The following is a 25,169-nucleotide window of genomic DNA, read 5'->3' on the forward strand; positions in this document are numbered from 1 at the left end:
CAAGACACTCGTCCATCAATACTGACTGTTCAGCGTGGCAAGCTCCAACGCGCATGTTTCATGACCTTCTTCGGGGAGCCGCGCTTATTAGAGATGAGCGAATGTATTCGCCACTATTCGGTATCCGACGGATAATGGGGTGTTCGCTCCAATACTTTCATTTTAATTTCTGGACTTCCTGGCACCTTTTTCCAGCCAATGAATACATCTGACGTTGCTTGCCCTCACAGTAATGCCGCAGCTATCTTTGTTGTGGTGTTACTGTGATTGGCTTGGCCGCACAGCGTCATAGGGGCTATATAAGGCTGCTGCCATTTTGTGTGCACGCATTCATTCCGGAGCTGCCGGTGTAGCTAGACTGTACTGTGTGCGGTACAGCGTTTTTCCAGCCAACTAATATTAGTCCTTCTAAGGGCTGAAGCTATTTTGCATTAGCTGTTAGCGACTGTATAAATCATAGAAACAGGTATAGGGACAGTGCAGTTCGTTCTATGAGATTGGATTCTGCAGCAGGAACACTAATAGTCCTTATAAGGGCTGAATACAGTGTCCACTGTGTGCTAGCAGCTGTGTAAATCATATAACAAGGTATAGGGACAGTGATACTGCATTGCTTAGTCAGGTGACAGCCGTTCCAGTTTTAAAGCTGCAAAGAAAAAAAAAATCCTCTTAGTGGTGCGTATGGTCTGTTACTGCAGTGTGTGATATAGGGACAGCTTATTCACAGGCAGGGAGAGATTTAAAGCTGTCTTGACATCTGCTACAAATAATCAACAATTTCAGCACTGCTACATCCCTTGTGTCTGTTATACTACCAATAGGTATTACAACTTGCAAAAAAAAAGGTCCCAAAATTGTAAAAACAACTGGTTCAGGTGTAGTGTGGTGCCTGTCAGCCATCATCTTAATTCACAGTCTGAGTGTTACCAAATTTTTATTAACACTGGGTGTCAGTGGCACAACTTGTCCCTGAAGTAAAATACCTTCATAGCACCAAACTAGCCAAATTTTGGGGATCTTCATATCTTACAGAACCTACATAGTGGCTTGCTGTAATTAACACACAGTGTTAGTGTTACCCAATTTTTATTAATAATTGGTGTCAGGGTCACTACTTGTGCCTCAAGGCCAGTACCTTCCTAGCAACAACCTAGCATACTTTGGGGGGATTCATATCTTACAGCACCTACATAGTGGCTTGAAACTACACAATCTGAGTGAAAAAAACAATACCTGAGAGCCCTAAGAGGTCTGAGATTTGAGGACAGCCACTGGAGCCGATGGTGCTGGTGGAGGAAAAGGATGGCAAGGTTAACATCCCAACTGACATATTGTAGCTGACAATTTAAAGTTCTGTCAAATATGTCCCAAAAAAGGAGGTGTGAGACAGACACCAATATAATGTATGTTACAGCCCTTTCTAATCGAAAACGAAGGAAAAATATAAAAAATGAAACGTGTGAACAAATGCCAAAGTGTTTTTTTTGGGAGGTCGGGGCTTGATTTGACGTTTTATTACAGTAATTAGGCACTAGAAACTGTTTCTTAGCAATTTCCCCTCTTTTACTTTGGTTTGAGAGCTGTTCTGGCGACTATGTAAACGCCGCGTGCTTCTCTGACCACGTTATTCAAACACACCAGAAATGCAGTCAGGCACCTTCTACAGGCTGTGCCCATACTGTTTCAGCCTTTTCCCATCCATTTCAGCCTTTTCCTTAGTCACCCCAGGTCACCGACAGGTCTGACGTAAATTATTCTGGTTTCCCATAGACTTACATTGGGGGTCGAATATTCGTGAATACTCAAATAGCGGCGAGGTATTTGCCGGATATCCATTGAAGTGATTAATAGGGTATTCGATCATCCCTAATCATTATCCTTTTGAAGAAGTAGTCATCTGCTTGTCAAACTAAGATCTGGCCAGTGTTTGAAATGTTTGTCAAACATATCCTTATGGTTAAATTATTTAAAATCATTTCTAGGAAGTAGCATCATTTTTGTCCAGGACCTTTTAAATTAAATTGTTTGGTTTTTTTTTACATATTCTGTTGAACCACAATTCAAAAGCAATGTCTGATTTCAATTAGTTAATATTCAAAAAATTTAAATTGAAAATTACTTTTGACACATACATGCAAGGTGTGTTATTATGATATGGGAAAACACTTGATATAAACAGTTTTCCTCTTGAGTAATTTGTACATGAGTGTATACAAGGACAACTTATCTTCTAGTCTATACTAGTTAATCAGCATGTGGATATTTTCCTAATAAAAACATGGATAGAGAAATTCTATATATACAAGGTATACATCCATGGATGGAAAACAGAATAGAAGTATTACCCAATTATTCCATCTGTCTTATTTCATTTATTACATTTTGTGATAAGAGCTCACACTTGTAATGAATAGATATACTAGTAATTATATTTGTACATTGACATAAGGAAAGAAAATTATCAGCAATCACAACATGTTCATCAATAACGGAAATGCTGCGGCGGCAAATTTGGTCTGACATTTGTTTATCAAAGAATGTATCTCAAAGCAAAATAAAAGCATTGAATGTCTTGCCTGGAGCATTGGTTCTCAGACGTTGCTTATCACTGGTGTCTGAATTTTTGAACTGATTGAAATTATCCGGCCAAAACAGAACATTTTCATTTTCCTCTTTTATGCAAAAAAAAAAATGATAAAAGAGAAAAAAGCTCTAAGCTACAAACTCTGGTGAGCGTGCAATGGAATTTATGTATTGTTTTATGAATTTCCAGAATGGGAGATGTAATCCACCTAAATAGAAAAGAACTAAATGTTTGTATACTGCCTCAAATGGAGTGGTCTCAAAAACAAAAATTATAGCTAGCGGATTATGTACACTTTCGTTATCCCTGGTGGCAATGACTACACAAGAGTAGAAGGTCAACGATGTTTAACAATAGTTTCCCGGAGCATGGATGGCTTTTAACTAGATTTTATTTTACATTACTTTTTAATTACGAAAGGAGTTTTATTTGAAGTTTAAAGAAAGGTTTGATGCAAGCAAATGTGGTAGCTTTAAGGGAATTTACATTTGATTAAGCAATTTACTGAGAATGTAAGATCTTTTGAGGTTAGAATAACATACAATGCTATACATGGACGATCTAAAGTATTTGGAGAATTTTATGTAGGTTAAAATGCTTGGATTTGTATGTTTTAGATGGTTTATTTTTATTTGTAAGCTCTTTAGTAGCTTTATATGATATTTAGCACATTGTATATTTGTTAGGGAGGCAATCTGACATTAATAAAATAAATTAATAAACTGTACCCAAACATATGCATATTTTCATAAGGATCATGAGCAAAACCACGTCATCATGTATATCATATAGTCCACTACAATAAACAAGTTACCTTATTGTCACAGGTGTGAAAAGCAGCATTGTGGTAACATTATCCAAAAATGCAGAGAGAAGGGCAGCAATAAGACATAAAATTATGATCATTGGCCACACTCTTCCTCTGGACAGCTGGTAAGCCTGTGGGAAAAAAAAAAATTAAAAATAAAAAAGTACAATTTAACAAATATTCAATTTATAGGACTTTGAACTGAAGTATAAACTTTTCAGAATTTATTGAGATATGCATATTAAAAAAAAAGAAAAATGCATGTCAAAAACTACATAAAAAAAAATTCTCTGCATAGAGCGTTAAACCTTTCTGCTTGTTTTAAAGGCACCTTGTACATAATTTTTGGAAGGACCACTTCTCTGTTTATAAATTGGAAATTGTAATCTTTCAGATGCGATTGAAACTTTTTTTTTTCTTTCTAAATGCATTAGGCTAAATGTACCCATCATTTGTGCACTTTAATGTAAACCTCTACGCCAGGATCTTTTTCTGTTGTATAGCTTTTGGTTAAGGCCCCTATTCACTAGATGGAGACCACAAGATTCTCCATTCACCTCTTTTTTTTGCAATGCATATATAAAAAGAGAAACGTTTGGTATAATTTTTCTTCCCATTAATTCTCTTTGGTGGATTGTTGCCAATTTAGTCAATGTGACACTGGTCACTGAACACAGAAATAGGTCTATCACCTGACCACAGATCACTAGTGGTTAGATTCCCATCTGTGTAGAGCGCAACATGCTAGCCTCAAAAGCCACATATATAATCATCCACAGGACACTTTACAGACCATGAATATTTATCAAATTAAAATTAGTAGTCAAAATTACAGTAGTCAAATTACAGGACTTTGTATTTAATTTTAATTTCATAGCCATCGTTCTTCTAGTATCACTGAAGTATTGCTGCTGTAAACACTTAGATCTTACATATGATGTATTTGGAAACAATACTTAAGTGCTACACAGGGTATTAATGTATGAGACCATAGTGATTCAATGATAAAATTCTGAAAACATTGGATTTGGAATGAAAATGAGTTGGAGGACAAAATCTGTAACTTAAAGAAATGCCAAGGAGGATGGATATAGATTCTGCTGCTGATTAATGGAGTCCAAGAGTTGAGATATCACAGATAAGTGGTTTGTCAACTCATTGCAAAAGTCCATCTGGTCCTTCCTGAGGACAACTACATTAAACACCCTGAAGAAGGAGTCCGATAGACTCAAAGGCGTTGACAAATAAACCACTTGTTAGTGATACTTTGACTCTTGGGTTCCATTAATCAGCAGTGCGATCTAAATCCATCCTCCTTGGCATTTCTTCAATTCATCCATGTTGATTTGCAGTAACTGTTATTTTTGCTATAACAGTAGTTGTGTCACATAGAACCATATTAGGTGAGCATTATTTCACTGTACCCTACAGTTTTACCTAGATAAGATCCTATTGTGTTATGCATTTTTATGCATTTTTATCTAATAAGACCTGTAATTTGACTCCTGAGGGGTTTAATTTTCCTAGTCTTTAAAGCATCACTCCAGCATTTTTGTTGTCGTTTTTTTTTTCACCATTGAGTTTTCAACTTTTTTTGGTGTCTCTTGGACGCCATGGTGCCATCTTGTGGCCATAACTGCTACCTAGCCAGAAGTTATGTCACAAGCGGTCAATACAAGTCTATAAGAGTCAAACTTAATCGCTCAGAGGCTTGTAGTGAGTTTTAACCTTCTGCATACTACATGAAAAACTGGAGCAGCCAGCAGGTCACAAACTGCAGAGGACAGACCAAGGCAGTGCTGATAACCCTCAAAGACAATGGAGGGTGCATATAAGACAAGGGGCAGGAGACTAAAGCAGGCTTTACACGCTACGATATATCAAACGATATGTCGTCGAGGTAACGTCGTAAGTGACGCACATCCGGCGCCGTTTGACATATTGTAGCGTGTGACAGCTACGAGCGTCTTAACGAGCACAAATACCCACCTCATCGTTGCTCGTTGACACGCCGCTCATTTTCTAAATATTGCACATCCTTCTCTGCGCCGATTGTTCATCGTTCATCGTGTGACACCCCGGGAACGCTGAACTGCAGCTTACCTGTGTCCCGCTGGCTGGAAGGAAGGATGTGGGTGGGATGTTTACATCCCGCTCATCTCCGCCCCTCCACTACTATTGGCCGGCCGCTGTGTGACGTCGCGGTGACGCCGAACGTCCGTCCCCCTTCATGAAGAGGATGTTCGCCGTCCACAGCGAGGTTGTTCGGGAGGTAAGTATGTGTGACGGGGGTTTACGACTTTGTGCGACACGGGCAACAAATTGCCCATATCGCACAAACGATGGGGGTGGGTACGATCGCAAATGCGATCGCATGAGAAATTGAAGCATGTAAAGCAGCCTTTAGATTGAAAGCACCATTCCGCAGTGAAATAGAAAAAATCCTGACGTGGTACTTTAACCCCTTAAAGACCACGGGCAGTAATATTACGTCCTAGCGGTCAAAATGTTACTGCTCGCGGTCTGCCGCTGGCAGCATGCTGCAATCGGCGCACATCTCAGCTGATTTTCACAGCTGAGATGTGTGCCTGCTAGGCACGAGCAGAATCGTTATCTGCTCATGCCGTTTAACCCCTTAAATGGCGCTGTCAATATGTGACAGCTCCATTATAATCGCGATTGCGGTAAACTTTTAACTTACTGCCTGATACCGGAAGTCATGTGACGTGATCACGTGACTTCCGGTCGTTGCCATGGTAGCACAGGATCATGTGATGACGCCTGTAGCTATCATCAGTCACTTTCAGTTTCACTCGGCCCAGTGAAGCAGAAAGTGAGCGAATCTGCCGTTTACAGCTGTGTAGCTGTGATCAGCAGATAGAGCAGAGCGATCGGATTGTTGATCGCTATAGCCCCCTAGGGGGACTAGTAAAATAAAAAAGTAAAAAAAAAGTTTTAAAAAATTAAAAAAACAAAAAACCTAAAAGTTCAAATCACCCCCCTTTCGCCCCATTGAAAATTAAAGGGTTAAAAAAATAAAAAAAATATACACACATTTGGTATCTCCGCGTTCAGAAACGCCTGATCTATCAAAATATAAAATCAATTAATCTGATTAGTAAACGGCGTAGTGGCAAAAAGATTCCAAACGCCAAAATGACTTGACGCGACAACTTTTGTGCAAAATGCAATAACAGGCGATCAAAGCGTAGCATCTGCGCAAAAATTGTACCATTAAAAATGGCAGCTCGAGACACAAAAAAGAAGCCATAACTGAGCCATAGATACCGAAAAATGAGAACGCTACGGGTCACGGAATATGGCGTAAAACGTGCGCCACTTTTTTCGGACAAACTTCTGAATTTGTTTAACCCCTTATATAAAAGTAAACCTATACTTGTTTGGTGTCTATGAACTCGCACTGAACTGAGGCATCACAATCACACATCAGTTTTACCATATAGTGAACGCAGTGAATAAAATATCTCAAAAACAATAGTGCTATCGCACTTTTTTTGCAATTTTTCTGCATTTGGATTTTTTTTGCCGTTTTCCAGTACACTATATGGTAAAACTTATAGTTTCATTTAAAAGTACAGCTCATTATGCAAAAAAATGAGCCCTCACATGCCCATATTGACTGAAAAATAAAAAACAGTTATGTCTCTCAGAAGAAGAATGTCGAAAAAAAAAACGGAAAGCGAAAAATTGGCCGATCGGGAAGGGGTTAAAGTATACCCATCAGTGTAGTGAAAACAGCAATGTGTTTTTAAGGATGGTTTCACACTGCAGCTTTTTTTAAAGGGAATTTGTTATGTGATAAACTATTACAATACTAATGGTATCCTAAAATAGGGCTTGGGTAGCCCTTTTTGCATCATTAACTTTAATTGCTGTAGCTTTTCCGGTTGTCTTTATGTAAGCCTCGGAGACTTCAGTGTCAAGAGCTATTAAGTAGATGTAAATCAAAAACGGAATATGCATTGCTCAGTATGCCCATAATCCCGCACACCTTTTGACAGCAATGGTAAAAATCTTCACTGTCATTTAGTAAATCACTAATACCAGCGAGCATTGGTGATAGTAATGAATATTGTGGAGCAATCAATATTCAATTTGGATTTACATATGCGCTGGCTAGTCAAGCATATGTACAGTGGATACAAAACGGAATATGCACTGCTTCTTGCGCCTATAATCTCTCACACCTTTTGGCAGTGATTGTAAGTGACAGTGAAGATTTTTACTATCATTGCCAACTGTGTCAAGGGGCGTGCAGGATCATGAGCATGGGGAGCAGTGCATGTTCAGTATGGATTTAAATACGCTTGACCAGCTAGCACACAACACTGAATACAACAAGACGACAGGAGAAGCTAAAGCAATAAAAGTTAATGATCCTAGAAGGGTTACTCAAGCCCTATTTCAGGATACAATTAGTATTGTACTAAATAAAAATCACCTGACAGAGTCCCTTAAAGTCAAAGTCAGCAGTGGATTTATTTGAAATGGGAGCTATAATAAAATGAAGATGGTGAAGTGGTAAAAAATGATGTAGAGAAGACCAAATATTTAAATTCCTATATTGCAACTGTTTACTCTCAGAAAGAAAAATGTAAAATCAACTGATCTTCATTGAAGGAATATAAAAATCCAGGCTATCTGTAAAACAGAGAGATCGTGAGGAAATTCTTAGCTAACATAAATTAATTCAAATGTCCAGGTCCAGGTGAGTTACACCCAATGGTGGATAGAGGAAATTTCTGAAGCACTTTCCATAATCTTTGAAAATGCTTGAAGACCCAGAAGATTGGAGAAAAGCAAATTTTGTCCCCATTTTCAAAAAGGGGAAGAAAGTGGACCCAGGGAACTATAGGCCTGTGAGCCTGACTTAAATACCAGGAAAGATCTTTACACAAATTATTAAACATGTATGCAAGTACCTGGATGAGAATGAAGTAATTAACCAGAGCCAGCATGGGTTTGTAACTAATAAGTCATTCTTAATTTCCTTCTATGGCAGAAGCAATGATTGGGTGGATCAGGGAAACACAGTAGATATAGTATATCTGGACTTCAGCAAATCATTTGACAAAGTATCGAATACCATTCTTATTGAAAAACAATGACCAAGTATGGCTTTGACAAGGCAACTGTTAGGTGCATTTATAACTGGCTTTGTGATCAGACCCAAAGAGTGGTCATAATGGCTGCACATCTAGTTGGAAGAATATCTCAAGTGGGGTACCACAGAGCTCTGTCCTGGGGCCTGTGTTGTTCAACATCTTTATCAATAATTTAGATGAAGGAATGGAGGATAAAGTGATTAAATTTGCTGATGACACAAAGCTAGGAGGGATAACCAATACTAGAGAAGAGAGAGAGGATTCAAAAAGATCTAAACAAACTTGAGCAATGGGCAGTAACTAACAGAATGGTTTTTAACAGGAAGAAATCCAAAGTCCTACATCTGAGTAAGAAAAATGAAAAATAGCATCTACAGAATAGGAGGACTAGAATTAAGATACAGCACGTGTGAAAAAGACTTGGGTATACTAATAGATCAAAGACTGAACATGAGTCAACAGTGTAATGCAGCACCAAAAAAGGATAAAATTCTGTGATGTATTAACAGAAACAGATTCTAGGTCACGTAAAGTAATTATCGCCCTCTATTCCTCTTTGGTCAGACCTTATCTGGAACACTGTCTAGTTCTGGGCACCACATTTTAAGAAAAACAAACAAAATGGAGCAAGTTCAGAGAAGAGCAACCAGAATGGTGACCAGTTTGCATACCATATCCTATGAGGAACAGTTACAGGATTTGGGAATATTTACCTGGCAAAAAAAAAAAAAATCTGAGAAGAGACTTCATAGCATTTTACAAATATCTCAAGGGCATTCAAACTGTAGCGGGATCAGACTTATTTTCATTTGCACAAGTAAAGACCAGAAGCAATGGGATGAAACTGATTAAGAGGAGGCACATTAGATATTATTAAAAAAACTTGTTGACAGAAAGAGTGATCAACGAGTGGAACAGGCTGCCATGGGAGGTGCCGAGTTCCCTCTCAATGGAAGTCTCCAAACGGAGGCTGGACAGACATCTGTGTGAGATGATTTAGTGAATCCTGCTTTGAGCAGGAAGTTGGACCAGATGACCCAGAAGATTCCTTCGAGCTCTATTATTCAATGATTCTATTAAATAAGAAGCTGAGCTACAGTACAAGAGTATAGCAACTATATATATATATATATATATATATATATATATATATATATATATATATATATATATATATATATATATATACATACATACATATACACATATACACACACACACAGAACTGAGCTGTTGTCACTCTGTATAAAAAGTACATACTGCCACCCCAGGACCTACTAATAAATGATCATTGAAGGGGCCAGTTTCGGACCACAACCAATCAGCTACTGAAGGCCAACAATAGGGATAGGCCATCAATATTAAAGTACTGAAAACACCTTTAATAATTATAAACAGTCTGTAATAACTGTCTTAATAGTACATAATATGGCCCAAATTCATCTGTAAGTTAGCACCCTTTTTAGTTTTGGTCCCCAATAAAATGACACATACTGTATTATAAAGTTACTGTAACAGGTGATATCTACAGTCAGTCAGTGTAAGGTGATAGTCTCTGCATGCATTTTATTGATACCGCAATTAAACTTGGTGGCCTACACAAATATTTAAACAATTACATTTGTAGTTACCTTCACTGCACAGTAGTCAAAGAACCCAGTTTCTGAGAATACTGCCACTAATATCATCTGAAATGAGAAAGATCAGATTCTTTATGTGCAAAGACATTATATTCATCAAAGTATTCACATTCGTGTTCTAAAGCAAAACTCGTTTTGTCAATATTTGGCCAGCTAATCTTCTTTATTTTCCATCAGAATATGGTCACCTACTTAAACCCACTTGTATGAGGCAAAGTATTACATCACGAAGAGTAGCACCTACTACAAAACAACTGACTAACACCTCTGAACAGAATAAAGCACATGTGAACAGTTGCAAACTACTTTGACTGCATAAAACACAAGCAAAAGAATACAGCAGCACTCTGTAAGCACTAAGGTATATGCATAAAAATTGAAATTATGATGTTTGAATTGCATTTCTGCTATATAGAATATACTTATGAAAATGAAGGTACTTCACACATAATTTGGCCATTTTATGAGAGCAACTGTGAAAAGGCAAACCTTCTCCTGGGCTAAAAACATACAAATTTAAAGGCCAGGTAGTTCAAATGTCATATCTTTAATGTTTGCATACATCTTAGAGCTTACAGAGTACTGCTGTATTCTTTTGTGAGTATAAGAGTGGGCGTTTGTCTTACAGACTTGGTCAACCAAATACAATAAGATGGATGGCATCTTATGGTACATTTGCAATACTACACTGCAGAAAAAATGTATGGTTAGAGGATTAGCACTGATCATCTGAACTTCTGAATTGTGTACTGTGGCAGTGAGCAGATAACAGGGCTGTCTTCTATAGGATGCAAAAGTGTTTTAAAACATACATCAATAACTACAGTATATTTAAAAGGATAGAACGTTTTATTTCCTTGACATCTATCAACAAGTATTTTTTAAAGCAATGCAAAATCACAAAAACGACTTCACCATCTTTCAGTTCCAAAGTATAGTTATAAATATTGCAATCGTTAAACATTAAGAGGTTGTTTCATACAGAACATTTATGGAATATTTACATTTTATGACTAAAATAGGAGTACAAAACATTTGTGGCAATTTTAGGTGTCCAAGTGTTCAGTAATGATGAGAGAGCGTGCACGCCACTGTTCGTAACTTGATCGAGCATCGGGGTCCTTGGGTGTAAACTGAGTAAAGAGAATAATGGGAATCAAGGGGAAACTCAAGCATTTTTAAACTCTGATGCTCAATCGAGTAATGAGCAATGGCAAGTACGCTCACTCATCACTAGTGTGCAAGAACCTCTATTCTCAGCATCCAATTACTGGGCTCCATTCCAGAAATAGAAACTGGTCACAGCATCTTTCACTCAAGGCATGTCTTGTTAATATGTCATAAAATAGGATCATCCCTTTAATATTAAATGACTGAGGCAAGCGCTACTTTACCTGTCCCAGAATCCTATTTTACAGTGCTTTTTAAATTGTATTAAGAAAATTCAATCATAAAGAACAAGACTAATGAAAGAAGGAATATTAAATAAAAAGACAATTACTATACACCTAACTTTCAACTGACCGTGACACTTCCATCTGGTACATTGTTGTTTTGTTATTAGGCTATTAATCATGTAGAATAAAACTGATTTCTATGATTGGAGAGTCAAAAATGCAATTAAACTCTATGCAGGCTGCTTTACATACTGTATTAACCAATTCAGGACAGCCATTTTATCCGTTACAGACAAGGCACATTTTGGGGGGTTTCCATACAACTGCTTCTAGCAGTTTTTTTTTTTTTTTAAATAAATAAAATAAAAATGTTCATTTGGATGTTCAAAAATCTTTTGCACTTATTTTTGAGATATTTAGGGCTTAATTTTATGTCATTTTTAAACTTGTGTATTTTCTGCTTATAACGGGAAAATATAAAGAAAATTAGGAGATACATATCTATTTTTCAGTTTTTATATGAATTATAAACACAACTATTAGAAGATATTTAAAATTTTGTTCCTTTTTATATAAATCTTTCGAAATTGGACATTTTTTTCATTGGGCTATAAAAAGCAATTTGGACGGCCGCAATTTTTTTTTTTTTTTTTTTACTTTTTATGCCCTCATTTTTTCTATTCACTGTGCACCAAAATTTTTTTAAACAATTTAAACATATTATTACGTTATTTTTATTGCTGTTTGCCCCTGAAACTGGAACTAATTTATTAGCCCCAGTTGCAGCAGATATTCAGCTTCAATGCTGCATAACAAGGTTGCTGTATTTTGTTTGTGCATAACAGAGCTGAATTGAACTTTTAAGACACATTAGATACTGTTCCCTCCATACATCCAGCAATGACATCATCACTGAGCTTATATATAGAAGCTCCTTTTTGATTTTTAATCTGTATACACAATGCTTGTTCAGCATTGTGTATATAAAGATCAGGAAGACAAACATTATTTGATCTCTGTGAGGAGTCTGGCTGGGTCTGATAACCTGCTTCACACAGCTGCACAATCTTCTGCAAGGTCCTTAATATGCAGTTATATTTCAGAATGTCACTACACAGTGAAGTGTCAACTTCGAAGATGTGCAAAGTCTTTTGGCAGCACAGTAGTTGTTAAAGACAACATTATTTAAAACATAAGGCTTCATAATAAACAATAGATATATTATATATATTAGAAACAACAAAAGTGACTAGATTTTGTGTGAATCTGTTTAATGTCAAATTTCTTAAAAATTTAGAGAACCCAGTAAATTTTAAGAATATGTGTTCCAAAATGTCTGCCGCCATTTTACACAATGCAGAAGCTTGCTTCAGCCAGAGAAGAGTCACACATCCTCAGGCATGGCCGCGCTTCCCCTTATAACCTTTCATTCAGCTATCACATCACAGGATATAGCAGAACCTATTCAAGAGGGACAAGCATGGCCTGTGTAAGTGCAAAAGCGGGGAATGCAGCAGTCATTTTGGATGAACCTGGATCGTGAAAGTGTATTTAACTTCACATCTTAGCAATGAAGAGACAAAAAAACAATTAAAAAAAATCTTCATATAGTGTACGCTGTACAGCAGCGTTAGTGAAGAAAAAAAAAATCAGTGTACTGTAATATGAAGAGAAGAGAATACAAAGATTCAATAGTATTTTGCAGAATTCTTTCCATATTTACCTAAAACTTTTGCAAAGTAAAAATGGTTTCTAAAATAGAAATGCTAATTTTTACCAATTTCCAAAATATAAACTTACTTAAAGAAGAAATCTAAATGAAAATCAGTATTTGGAGTGACCACCCATTGTCTTTAAAACCCCATCAGTTCTTCTAGTTACACCTGCAAAATGTCAGGGATTTTGTAGGCGTATAGTCAGGTGTATGAGCAAATGAGAATATCAAATGGGCTATAATGATAATACTTTTCACATGTAAGTTGAAACATAGTATTAAAGGTTATCAGCAAATTTTAACCAATGATGTTGCTTCAGAATTTGTAGAATAAGGTTAAAACATAAAAACTTGTTTGTCCAGCAACACAAAGTCCAACAAAGTCGTTAAGTACAGTTCACAAAATCCTTTAATTTTTTTTTTCCTTCTACACAGGCAAAATATCATATGGAAGTTCACCGATTAGAGAAAACCGTAAGCTCATCCTGGACTAGGAGATTTGTTCTTTCAAGCAGAACTCAACTTATGAGCGCCTCTAGACCCAAAAAGACCTGATTCATCAAGAACAGCATTGTTCGCGGCAGTCTTGATGAAGGGGCATGCTAGAGTCAAATGCTCCTAATTAAAGAGGTGTATGCTTCTTCAGAATTTAGTGATGTCTAATCAGTGATGTGCACCTAGGTGCAGTACGCTAAAAATATATCTCTCTAGTAATATTGCAGTCAGCTTTCTAGTGAAAAGAATGCTACAGCTAGTCATGAATTAGATGAGCTGTGGCATCCAGACCCCTCCATGCCCACATCCCTCTTCAGCTCCACCAATTTTAAATCACAGCTGGGATAAACTCACAAAAAAAACAAAGTTTCAAAATCTAGGTGCAAGATCAAAGATTTTTGCCAGGAGTCTGGCATGAAAGCTTTGATCATTGAACCCAAAGATTTTTCTCCCTCTGTCTCAGGCAACTTCTCTCTTATTAATTATGGTCAGCAGCTCGACCTGTAGCCTTAGCATAGCATGTCTAAAACCTGTAGTATAGCATGGGGGTGACTATCCCATCTAGGCTCTACAGTCACTCCTCAATTCAAAATCTTTGAATCCATTCAAATAACAGTAACCAAACATTACTAAGTGCGCAAAACTTTCCAGGATTCATACAACTGTGATCAGCAACCCACTGTCTGACAAGAGAGTCAGAGAGAGAGTCAGAGAGAGAGTCAGAGAGTCAGAAAGTCAGAGAGTGAGAGTGAGAGTGAGAGTGAGAGTGAGAGAGAGAGAGAGTGAGAGAGAGAGTGAGAGAGTGAGAGAGTGAGAGAGTGAGAGAGTGAGAGAGTGAGAGAGTGAGAGAGTGAGAGAGTGAGAGAGTGAGAGAGTGAGAGAGTGAGAGAGTGAGAGAGATGTATATATAGCCACATACATACTATTCATACAGTATAGACCAAAAGTCTGGACACACCTTCTCATTCAAAGAGTTCTCTTTATTTTCATGACTCTGAAAATTGTAGAATCACATTGAAGGCATCAAAACTATGACTTAACACATGTGGAATGAAATACTTAAACAAGTGTGAAATAACTGAAAATATATGTCTTATAATCTAGGTTCTTCAAAGTTTTTCTTTGATTACTGCTTTGCACACACTTGGCATTCTCTTGATGAGCTTCAACAGGTAGTCACCGGAAATGGTTTTCACTTCTCAGGTGTGCCCTGTCAGGTTTACTAAGTGGGATTTTTTTTCCTTATAAATAGAGATGAGAGATGTTCGAGTCGAATGGTTCACCAATTTCATGTTCGAGTGATTTTGGGGGGTGTTTGACGAACTCGAATGATTTGCTAAAAGTTCAGTAGTTTGAGTTACGTTCGAGAACGGTTCGATCACCAAAAAGCGTAGCTAGTTACTAGCTGGCTTTTCACTGTCAGTGTGAGTCACTGTGACTCATGATATCAAAATTCAGCATATAGTGTGCGGGGGGTATGGGGTTTAGATCAGTGCTGCTGCTGAGTGCTGAAAGAATGGCGATCGCCATTTTTATTTTTTTCCTAACCGCGCGTACAGAGGGGTGGGCCAGGCTGTCAGCAAATCACAGACACAAACACAGCAAAGTGGATTGTTACCAGACAAGCAAGGGCATGTGTCATAGGCTGTGCATGTCACATGTCCTTGCCCTATAAGACCCGGCCATTTACCCGGTTGCCGACATTATCTCTCTGCTGTGGGTGGGAGACAGTCACCGCTCCCGCTGTGTGCGCTATAGACATTCAGTGCAATCTGCACAGCGCTTTAGGGATTAGGGACTACTTGAGTTTTCAGACCTTTTCAGGGCTGCATTACAGCCGTTCATAGCCATTGTTGCTAGGCAGGTCCGTACCAACGCTGTGCAGGGGTTTATATAACAGCGTCTGCTTACATCAGCTCAGGCAATTCCTTGGTGCATTTTTTCATTGGCAGGGACAGAAAGTGAGGCTTCCTTTGCTGTCCAGCTACCTACAGCACCTGTGCATTCTACGCACCTGCCCATTTTTGCTACGCAATTTTAATTGCAAACAGTGCTGACACTTTTAATGGCATACTAAAATTGTCAGGGATACTATTTAGGGTTACTCTCCTGTCAAGCAAGGTACACCACATGTGCATTCTACACTCCTCTCCATTTCTGCTATGCAATTTTTAACTGCAGGTAGTCCAGGCAATCTGTGACGAAGGTGCAGGCGTGGATATAATGTTGCCTTCATCTAAAAGGTGGTTCTCTTGATGTCAGAGACCTCAACACCAGCAGCTGTTTCCACTTCAAAAACAACTGACAACCTCCCAATCACACTGCCTTTTTCGGGTAAAGGGGTAGAAGGTCAGCGTCAAAAAGCATGTGTGACTGCTGTCCCCACAGTAACAGAGGATGAAGAGCACGCAGATGCCATTGATGGGGCAGACTGTGGTTGCACAGCCCCGCTAGGCCGCATTGTATCACAGTGAACTTCCCATTGCGACTTATGCTTCATTTAAAGTAGTGTACAGGGTGGGCTCCCCAGTATACAGCAAAACCAAACACTAGGAAAAGGACTCTAGGCAGTTGGGTTGATAAATGATTGTTTAACTTTCCAAAAACAAACAATAAGAACAATGCATAAAACTGAAAGAATAGAACAATCTAGTCACAATTCCAAAAGCCTACACCCCTATGCTGCGACACTCATAATGGTGATTTATACCCCCTGCTCACCAACGTTTGCCTAACCAAGGGACTGTCTAAACAGTTGTCTACTACCTGGTAATCCCTCTGCGTAGCAGGAGTAATTGTGTGTGTGTGTGTGTGTGTGTGTGTGAACAGGACTTACCAGTGTCGCATCACAAGAGCTTACAACTTACCTACCTAAACATAGACAAAACCCATTACCCCCCCCTGAATACCCTTGTTAGCTGAAGCCCCACAGATAAGGCAGATGATAGTGTGAAGGCAAACCACACAGCTCAGCAACACAGTCCTGGAAATCTTGTAAAGCAACAGTCCTTGCAAACATGTGTCGCTGTCACTATGATTTTCACTCTAACTGACAAATTGACAGAGCAGAGGCATCAAGTGTTATTGTCTATATAGTCGGCCGAAGCAGAACAGATATGTGCTTTGATAAAGAAAACAAAGTTTTGCGTGCACGCATTACTGTCTGGTCCCAGCCTACTGTACCTGGGTACTGTGGTGTCCAGTTGCCATCAATACAGAGATTACAAACGATCCTCTCACGGTAAACAGCATAGACAGCGCCGGAAGAATGTTGGGTCTCCGCAGTGGCTCCTTGCTGTAACGCACACCGTTAGCTTTTCCTTAACTTCACAGACAGCACCTCCTCTGCTCTCCAAGTCCACAACCGAAGACTGTTTTGCTATTGCTATAGTGACCAAACGGTCAAAGGCAGATGCAAAAAAACAGCAGCCCCTTGTGGGTAGTCTGCAAAAATGCATGCAGTGAACGGCAAATAAGCATGTTGCATTCACAGTGGATAAAGCTAATCAATACACCCTCACGCTATCACTTCATATCCTTGTGACAGTTCATGGACGAAGTACTCAAAGTAGTGGGTTTTTGGCTTCTACTTAGAGATTGGTGACAAATCTTACAGATGACATGACTTGGGTGATCTTTTGCGATGTAAAAAAGGCCCAGGTTAGGCAAGGCTTACAGCCCATGCAACCTGCAGAGCGACCTGTGGAGCCAACACGACTTCTGCTCAGAGGCAGAGTTGTGGCTGAGGAATCAGTTGTTGACGTGCTTCCAGTACTTTGTCTCTGTCCAGGAAGACGCAACGTAACATCGTCGTCAGTAGCATCCTCCTCCACCTCCTCTGCTGACCTAATCAACTGGCTGACTTTGGTTTGATAGTAAGTGGGGTCTCCAACCTCATCATCACCCTGTGTGTTTTCACTCCCCTTGTCCTGACTTCTCAGAGCCAACCTTTTCCTGCCCTGACCGAATAGTAAAGTTGTCGTTTTAATCAGGTAACTGAGTCTCCTCATCATGCTCCCCATTGTCTCCACCAGGAGGATTTACAGTTTGGGAATGAGGGTGTACATTCCTCAGCACCTTCTTCATCGGGGCCTGGATCTGACTCACAAAGCTTCTGGGCATCAATGCAGATCCTTTTCTTGTCTGGACTCACTGCAGCTTTGGAGCAGACCTCTGAATCCCAGGCTATAGTGTGACTGAACAGCTCTGCAGACTCAACCATCTCTGTTACACCATACCCAGCTGGGCTGGTGGAAACTTGTGAGCTGTTAGGAAGCAAGTGCGATTGGGTTGACACCACAGTGGAATGGAGTATTTGGGATATTGAAGTTGAGGTGGAGGAGAGGCCACTTGATGGAGCACTTGAGATCCATTGAAGCACCTGCTCTTTTGGTGCCTCATCTACATTTGGTAGCGATGGTCGTGTCCCTGAAAAAAAAGGGATCATATCAGATTATCAATGGGAAGATGTACACCTCTTATTTTGGCTGGTAGTTGGTGTTACGAATCGGTGCCACCGTAGATGCAAGCAGCCTGCTGCGATTCCAGTTGCGCCCAAGCGTCAGCTGTAATTTTTGGCCGTGCCCTGGGTTGTCCAGCTGGCTGCTTCCTCATCCACGTCTAAGTGAGGAGAGGTGGCTAGTGCTCATGCGTGTGCTGATTTATCCCAGACACAGCCTAAGTACAGTGTTTTGTCTAGTGAGCATGCTCAGCATGACTGTGCCATTCCTGAGGCTAAGTCCTCAGTTAGTGCTACTGAGCATGCTCCCACACTTGGTGAGAAAAGCCTCTTTGCACAGGTACTTTGACTCCGTGCCATGTGTAAGTCTTGTGTTGGGCCTACAGAGCATGCAGAAGCTGATAGTCTCAGAAAACAGACTGTTTTCAGGCAAATGAGCATGCTCAGGCACTTAGTGCATCAGAGACTAGGTCCATTAAGGAACTCCCTGGCCATGTCCGTGAGTTCTCAGTCCATGATAGTAGAGGGCATCAGGTGTCCTGATGATGTGGCCACTCAGGACTGGCTCGCAGAGGCCCACCCCTATGATTTGGCACCTCATCATTGTTCATCAGATGATGACTGGGGAGGTGTTTGGGGCGTGGCTGCCATGAGGTCATCATTAAAATGGCTGTTCCGGATAGGCAGCTTGTTATGTCACTGATGACGTGGCACTCTGCTTTTGGCTCATGGAGGTGCATTGTGGTCCACCCTGGGTTGGGGCGGACACAGGTTAGAAAAGGGGCTTGAGGGGGGCGTGTCCGGAACCCCATGGAGCAGGATGCCTGAGTGCTGAGCTCCTTCACCCGGGATTATAATAAGCACGTTTAAATAAGCTTGGAGGATCCAAAATGGGGAAGAAGAAACCCCCAAAGAACGCTAAAGACCCTGGGACCCCAGCATCACTCACCCTGGACTCCTATCTGACAAGGGAGCTGCTGGGGGAGCAGGAGCAGGAGGATGCACGGACGGTAAGAGGTGACTCACCATCTTCCTCCTCAGACGACTGCAGCAGCGGTGAGTGTGGAGGAGACCATGCGGGGATTGCCTGCACGTGGCGCGGATGGAGGGAGAAGTAAGGAGCAGGGACCCGTGGACACCGGCAGGCTGGAGGCCTCCCTCATGGGCAAGATGGCGGTGGCGGAGAAGACGAGCAGTAACTCACCTGAAGCCCAGCGGGAGCAAGAAAGTGGTGAGCTGGATGACTCTGAGCATCCCCGACCCACCAGGCCAGGTGAGCATCTAACGTTCTCCCTCGAGGTGAGCCCTGGCAGCCAAGCGGAGACTGTAGTGATGATGCCGCCCCTCCCCCCTTAGAAGTATTGGAATGCGGTGGCGGCTGGAGCCCTGCAGCTCACGTGGACACCACGCTGAGAGAAGCAGGCGGCACGGAGTGGAGTGCAGGGGGTCTGGGACCAGGGAGCTGTGGCTCCGAGGGACCAGAGAGCCAAATAGGAAGTGACAGGGAGGCTTTGGAGGCCAGATATGCGGCCTTACAGATTGCTGGAGTCCCCCAGCGCCCATGGGACAATGCCACAATAAATGGGAATGATTCCCTCTCTTTTCCGCTGGAACCACCAATACTGCAAAACGAGACTCTCACCCCCATGCCCCAAATAGCCCACAAATTAACCAGGGGTCTGGGGCTGCAGGGCTCAGGTCCTGTAGACCAACAAAGAAAGGCCCCCGGGTCACCCTCTGACCCTCCGGATATGAATAACACCAGGAAAAATGCCCAGGAGAGTGCGACGGACAGCCCTTCTACCACACAGCCTATGTGTTTCCCTGCAGAATGGTGGGAGCATGTTTGACAGCTCCCTACCAAGAAAGATTTTCAAACACTCATTTCTGAAGTTAAAGATGCTTGCAAACCCGAAATTGCGGCGGTCCGGCAGGATGTTGTTTCCATCTCTAAAAGAATAAACCAGCTGGAGAACGAGCATAATGAAGCTAGAACAACCATCCGTCACCTCCAGTCCCAAACCTTCTCTCAAGCAGACATCATAAGGGAGCTTCAGCGTCATATCGAAGACCTAGACAATAGAGGCAGGCGCCATAATATAAGGGTCAGGGGGGTACCAGAGTCCCAAACGAAAGAGAACGTTATACAATTTTGCAGACCATATTCAACTCACTTCTGCATCGACCTCCTGACAATCCAATTCCCATAGATAGAGCGCATAGGGCCCTATGCCCTAAAAATCTGAAAGGGAACCCAAGAGATAATAACGGTCATATCATTGACTTTCAACTTAAAGAAGAAATATTGTTCAAAGCACGACCGCCAAAACAAGCAATGTACCGAGGCACCAAAATCCGGTTATTTCAAGATCTCTCATGGATAACACTCCAGCAGCGGAAGGCCCTCCGCCCACTACTGTCGTCCCTGAAGGACAACAATATTCTTTACAGATGGGGGTTCCCATTTAGCCTCACCGCACGGCAAGGAGAGACGCTGGCCAGCCTCCGGATCCCTGCTGATCTTGAGGCTTTCTGTCGGGCCTTTGACCTCCCTGTTCCAGACTTACCAGACTGGACTATGCCCCAGCAGATGCCGCCACTTCCTCAGACCTGGCAGTCGGCACCACATCACGCAAACGGCAATCCAGGAGTTCTCTATTTTGAGTAAATATTAGTCGACTCTGGTACTGGAATAGTGGACGGCTAGTGCTAACTGCCATACACTTATCTCATAATTGAAAATTCTTATTTCACAGTTAAACAGAATTATGTTTGTGTTTGTTATTTTATGTCTTGGTTATATCCACAGGTATGCAATTCACCAAAGTATATATGCTTTATCACAGAAGGGTTTATGGGGTACACTTGCCACGCACACTAAGCGAAAGTCTCAGACACTAGCCCTTAAGGCCCCGTCACACTAAGCAACATCGCTAGCAACATCGCTGCTAACGAACAACTTTTGTGACGTTGCTAGCGATGTTGCTGTGTGTGACATCCAGCAACAACCTGGCCCCTGCTGTGAGGTCGTTGGTTGTTGCTGAATGTCCTCGGCCATTCTTAGTTGTTGCTGTCCCGCTGTGAAGCACAGATCGCTGTGTGTGACAGCGAGACAGCAACAACTAAATGTGCAGGCAGCAGGAGCCGGCTTCTGCGGACACTGGTAACCACAGTAAACATCGGGTAACCAAGAAGCCCTGTCCTTGGTTACCCGATATTTACCTTTGTTACCAGCCTCCGCCGCTCTCACTATCAGTGCCGGCTCCTGCTCTGTGCACATGTAGCTGCAGGACACATCGGGTTAATTAACCCGATGTGTGCTGTAGCTAGGAGAGCAGGGAGCCAGCGCTAAGCGGTGTGCGCTGCTCCCTGCTCTGTGCACATGTAGCTGCAGCACACATCGGGTAATTAACCCGATGTGTGCTGTAACTAGGAGAGCAGGGAGCCAGCGCTCAGTGTGCGCTGCTCCCTGCTCTCTGCACGTGTAGCTGTGTGCGCTGGTAACCAAGGTAAATATCGGGTTGGTTACCCGATATTTACCTTAGTTACCAAGCGCAGCATCTTCCACGCGGCGCTGGGGGCTGGTCACTGGTTGCTGGTGAGCTCACCAGCAACTCGTGTAGCGACGCTCCAGCGATCCCTGCCAGGTCAGGTTGCTGGTGGGATCGCTGGAGCGTCGCAGTGTGACATCTCACCAGCAACCTCCTAGCAACTTACCAGCGATCCCTATCGTTGTTGGGATCGCAGGTAAGTTGCTTAGTGTGACTGGACCTTTACACTAGCATATGTTGAGGTCATGGGATGGCTAAGTTGATGAGCCTAAAGCCTGCTTTACATGTTACGATTCTGCATACAATATCGTATGTGATCGTAACCGCCCCCATCGTATGTGCGGCACGTTCAATTTTGTTGAATGTGCTGCACAAACGATTAACCCCCGTCACACGTACTTACCTGTCCATACGACCTCGATGTGGGCAGCGAACGTCCACTTCCTGGAGTGGGAGGGACGTTCGGCGTCACATCGACGTCACGCAGCAGCCGGCCAATAGAAGCGGAGGGGCGGAGATGAGCGGGACGTAAACATCCCGCCCACCTCTTTCCTTCCACATTGCTGGCCGGGAGCCGCAGGACGCAGGTAAGATCTGTTCATCGTTCCCGGGGTGTCACACACTGCGATGTGTGCTACCCCGGGTACGATGAACAACCTGACGTTCAAATCATGAGGAAGGAATGACGTGCGTGCGATGAACGGTTTACCGTTCATTCGCAATCGCACGTAGTTGTTACACACTACAATGTGCCTTACGATGCCGGATGTGCGTCACTTACGACGTGACCCCGCCGACACATCGTAATATATTGTAGTGTGTAAAGCAGGCTTTAATGTTAGGGGGCTGAATTCTGATGTGAAGAGGAGGCTGGTCCTCAAGGAGATGTGGAAATCAAGGGCTGCAGTGGTGTTCCTACAACAAATACACTTAACAGAAAAAGGTTCTTTTAACTTTTCCCGCCATTGGTTTCCCCAATCATTCTCAGCCACAAACACAAAAAAGAAAGCAGGGGTGGCTAGATTGATTTCTCACACTTGCCCATTTCAAGTGAGTAAGTGGGAGGCGGATCCTTTAGGTCTCTTCCTGATTGTCCAGGGCACTCTGAATGGGATACGTCTAATCCTATGTAACCTCTATGCTCCTAACGCTAATCAGATTAGATTTGTTTCCTCTGTTCTGTCACGCCTCCCATCAGATTGTGGGGCCATACACATTATAGGGTGGGGATCTTTAATATGTTGTTTTCGGAGAGTGCTGATAGATTGATTTCACCCTCACACCCTGGCAGGCTCACATAGATCATCACAATTATCTACCGGTTTCCGCAGACTGATCCGCAAACACCAATTGTATGACCTCTGGAGAATAGACAACCCGACAGCAAGACACCTTTCCACATCCCCATAATTCACATAGTCGAATAGACTACTTCTTTGGCAATATTCCTACACTTAGAACACTTCAACAGACACAAATTGGTAGTATCACCTGGTCAGACCATGCCCCCATATTGATCTCTCTGGATCTGGTGACTGCCCCTCTAAAACGAACCCACTGGAGACTTAATGAATCATTAACTAACACCTCCTCTTGAGAATCTCTCCGCCAGGCCATACGGCATTGCTTTATGTTAAACTCTCAGTCACTTCCCGATGATATGGGAAGCCCACAAGGCAGTCGTCAGGGGGGAGTGCATAGCCCTTTCTTCTAGGCTTAAAAAGGACTCTCAACAGCTTTACCGCCAATATGAAAAGGATCTACGTTCAGCAGAGGAACATCTCCGTACCCACCCCACTAAGACTCGCCTGAAAGAAGTGATAGATTTGAGATCCAAACTAAAAGAGATTACGCTTGGGCACAAAGAATCTCCTCCGGTACTCCCGCCAGAAATACTATGAATACGGGAATAAACTGCATACGATGCTAGCCAGAAAGCTTAGAGACCAAACTATAACTACTGCACCTTGTGCTATAAAATACACTTCAGGTACCCCTCATTATGACCCCCCCAGCCCAACTGTTCCATGCATATTACACATCTTTATATTCTATCCCTCCGCCATTCCCAATGTCCTAACCAGACAGAACAAAAATAGTGAATGACTACCTGACTACCTGTCATCTCCCAAAATTAATCGCAGGAGGAATTGGAAGAACTCAATCGGAAAATATTGCCAGATCAGATACACCAAGATATCAAGGACCTACCGGGCCATAAAGCTCCGGGCCCCGGTGGGTTCACTTACCTATACTATGAGAGCTTTGTAGAAGGGCTGTCTCTTCATCTGACACATCTCTTCAATCTTTTTATGGAGGGAGTAGACATCCCCAAAGCAGGTAGGGACTAGAGATGAGCGAACCGGTCGCGGTTCGGATCGAGGTCGGTTCGCCGAACGGGGGTCCCGTTCGAGTTCGGTTCGTCGAACGTTCGACGAATCGAACTAGAACCAATAGGCTATAATGGGAGGCAATAACAAACACATAAAAATGCATGATAAATGTACACAAACAGTTAATAAACATTGCCATAACACTTACCGGTCCCCGCGATCCCTTCTGCACTCTGGCTCCTGCCGCTATTCCATCCGATGATCGCTGAATCCTCCCGGTGACAGGCACTGCCAGCAGAGAAGCAGGACCTATCGTGACGTCAAAATAGCCATGTGACCAGTCACGTGGCTATTATCTCATTGGCTACAGACTGGTCACATGACTATGACACGTCATGTAGGACCTGCGAGTGCATCTCTCCGGTACACGGTGCACATTTGTGTATCGCCGTGTACCGGCGATATGCTCTAGCACACGGTCAACTCCCCGTTCCGTTAGGGACCGGCTGACACAGCCGGTCATTAACGGAGATCACCATTGCCATAGCAACGCAGTTAGCGGTGACGTCACCGCTAACCGCGGCTCCGGGAGCACCGTTGCTATGGTAACGCGTCTGTCAGCGTTACCGCTGTTACCGCTAGCAGCACTGATCACTCACGGAGTGAAGGCTGCACGCTGCTTCCCGATTGTAGTGAGGATTGTAGTGAGGATGAGGTGCCCCAGCCCATGATGGGCTGGTGCACCTCATCCTCACTACAATCGTCACTACTACTACACTAGTGAGGATTGTAGTGAGGATGAGGTGCCCCAGCCCATGATGGGCTGGTGCACCTCATCCTCACTACAATCGTCACTACTACTACACTAGTGAAAATTGTAGTGAGGATGAGGTGCCCCAGCCCATCAAGTAATGGGCTGGGGCACCTCATCCTCACTACAATCCTCACTACAATCCTGAAGTGCAGTTTCTTCAAATTCATTTAAAGGCACTTGGAACGCTGAATATGCTGCTTATAATTTAAGCCTCTATTAAAAACCTCTTATCAGCGCTGGTTTATTGG

At 42.2% G+C, this 25,169-nt stretch overlaps 1 protein-coding gene across 1 annotated transcript in view; it reads right to left on the reverse strand.

The window, feature by feature from the left end:
- The window catches only part of OCA2 (OCA2 melanosomal transmembrane protein), a 700,143-nt gene that overhangs the window by 302,220 nt on the left and 372,754 nt on the right, over window positions 1-25,169 (reverse strand). Inside the window, exons 12-13 of the mRNA XM_075334313.1 lie at window positions 10,150-10,206; window positions 3,399-3,523 (exon numbers count right to left, since the gene is read on the reverse strand). Of these exons, the coding sequence (XP_075190428.1) occupies window positions 3,399-3,523; window positions 10,150-10,206 (182 nt within the window). The remainder of the gene's footprint in view (window positions 1-3,398; window positions 3,524-10,149; window positions 10,207-25,169) is intronic.

Source organism: Anomaloglossus baeobatrachus, chromosome 2, assembly GCF_048569485.1.
Source record: "Anomaloglossus baeobatrachus isolate aAnoBae1 chromosome 2, aAnoBae1.hap1, whole genome shotgun sequence".
In the NCBI taxonomy this organism is placed as follows: domain Eukaryota; kingdom Metazoa; phylum Chordata; class Amphibia; order Anura; family Aromobatidae; genus Anomaloglossus; species Anomaloglossus baeobatrachus.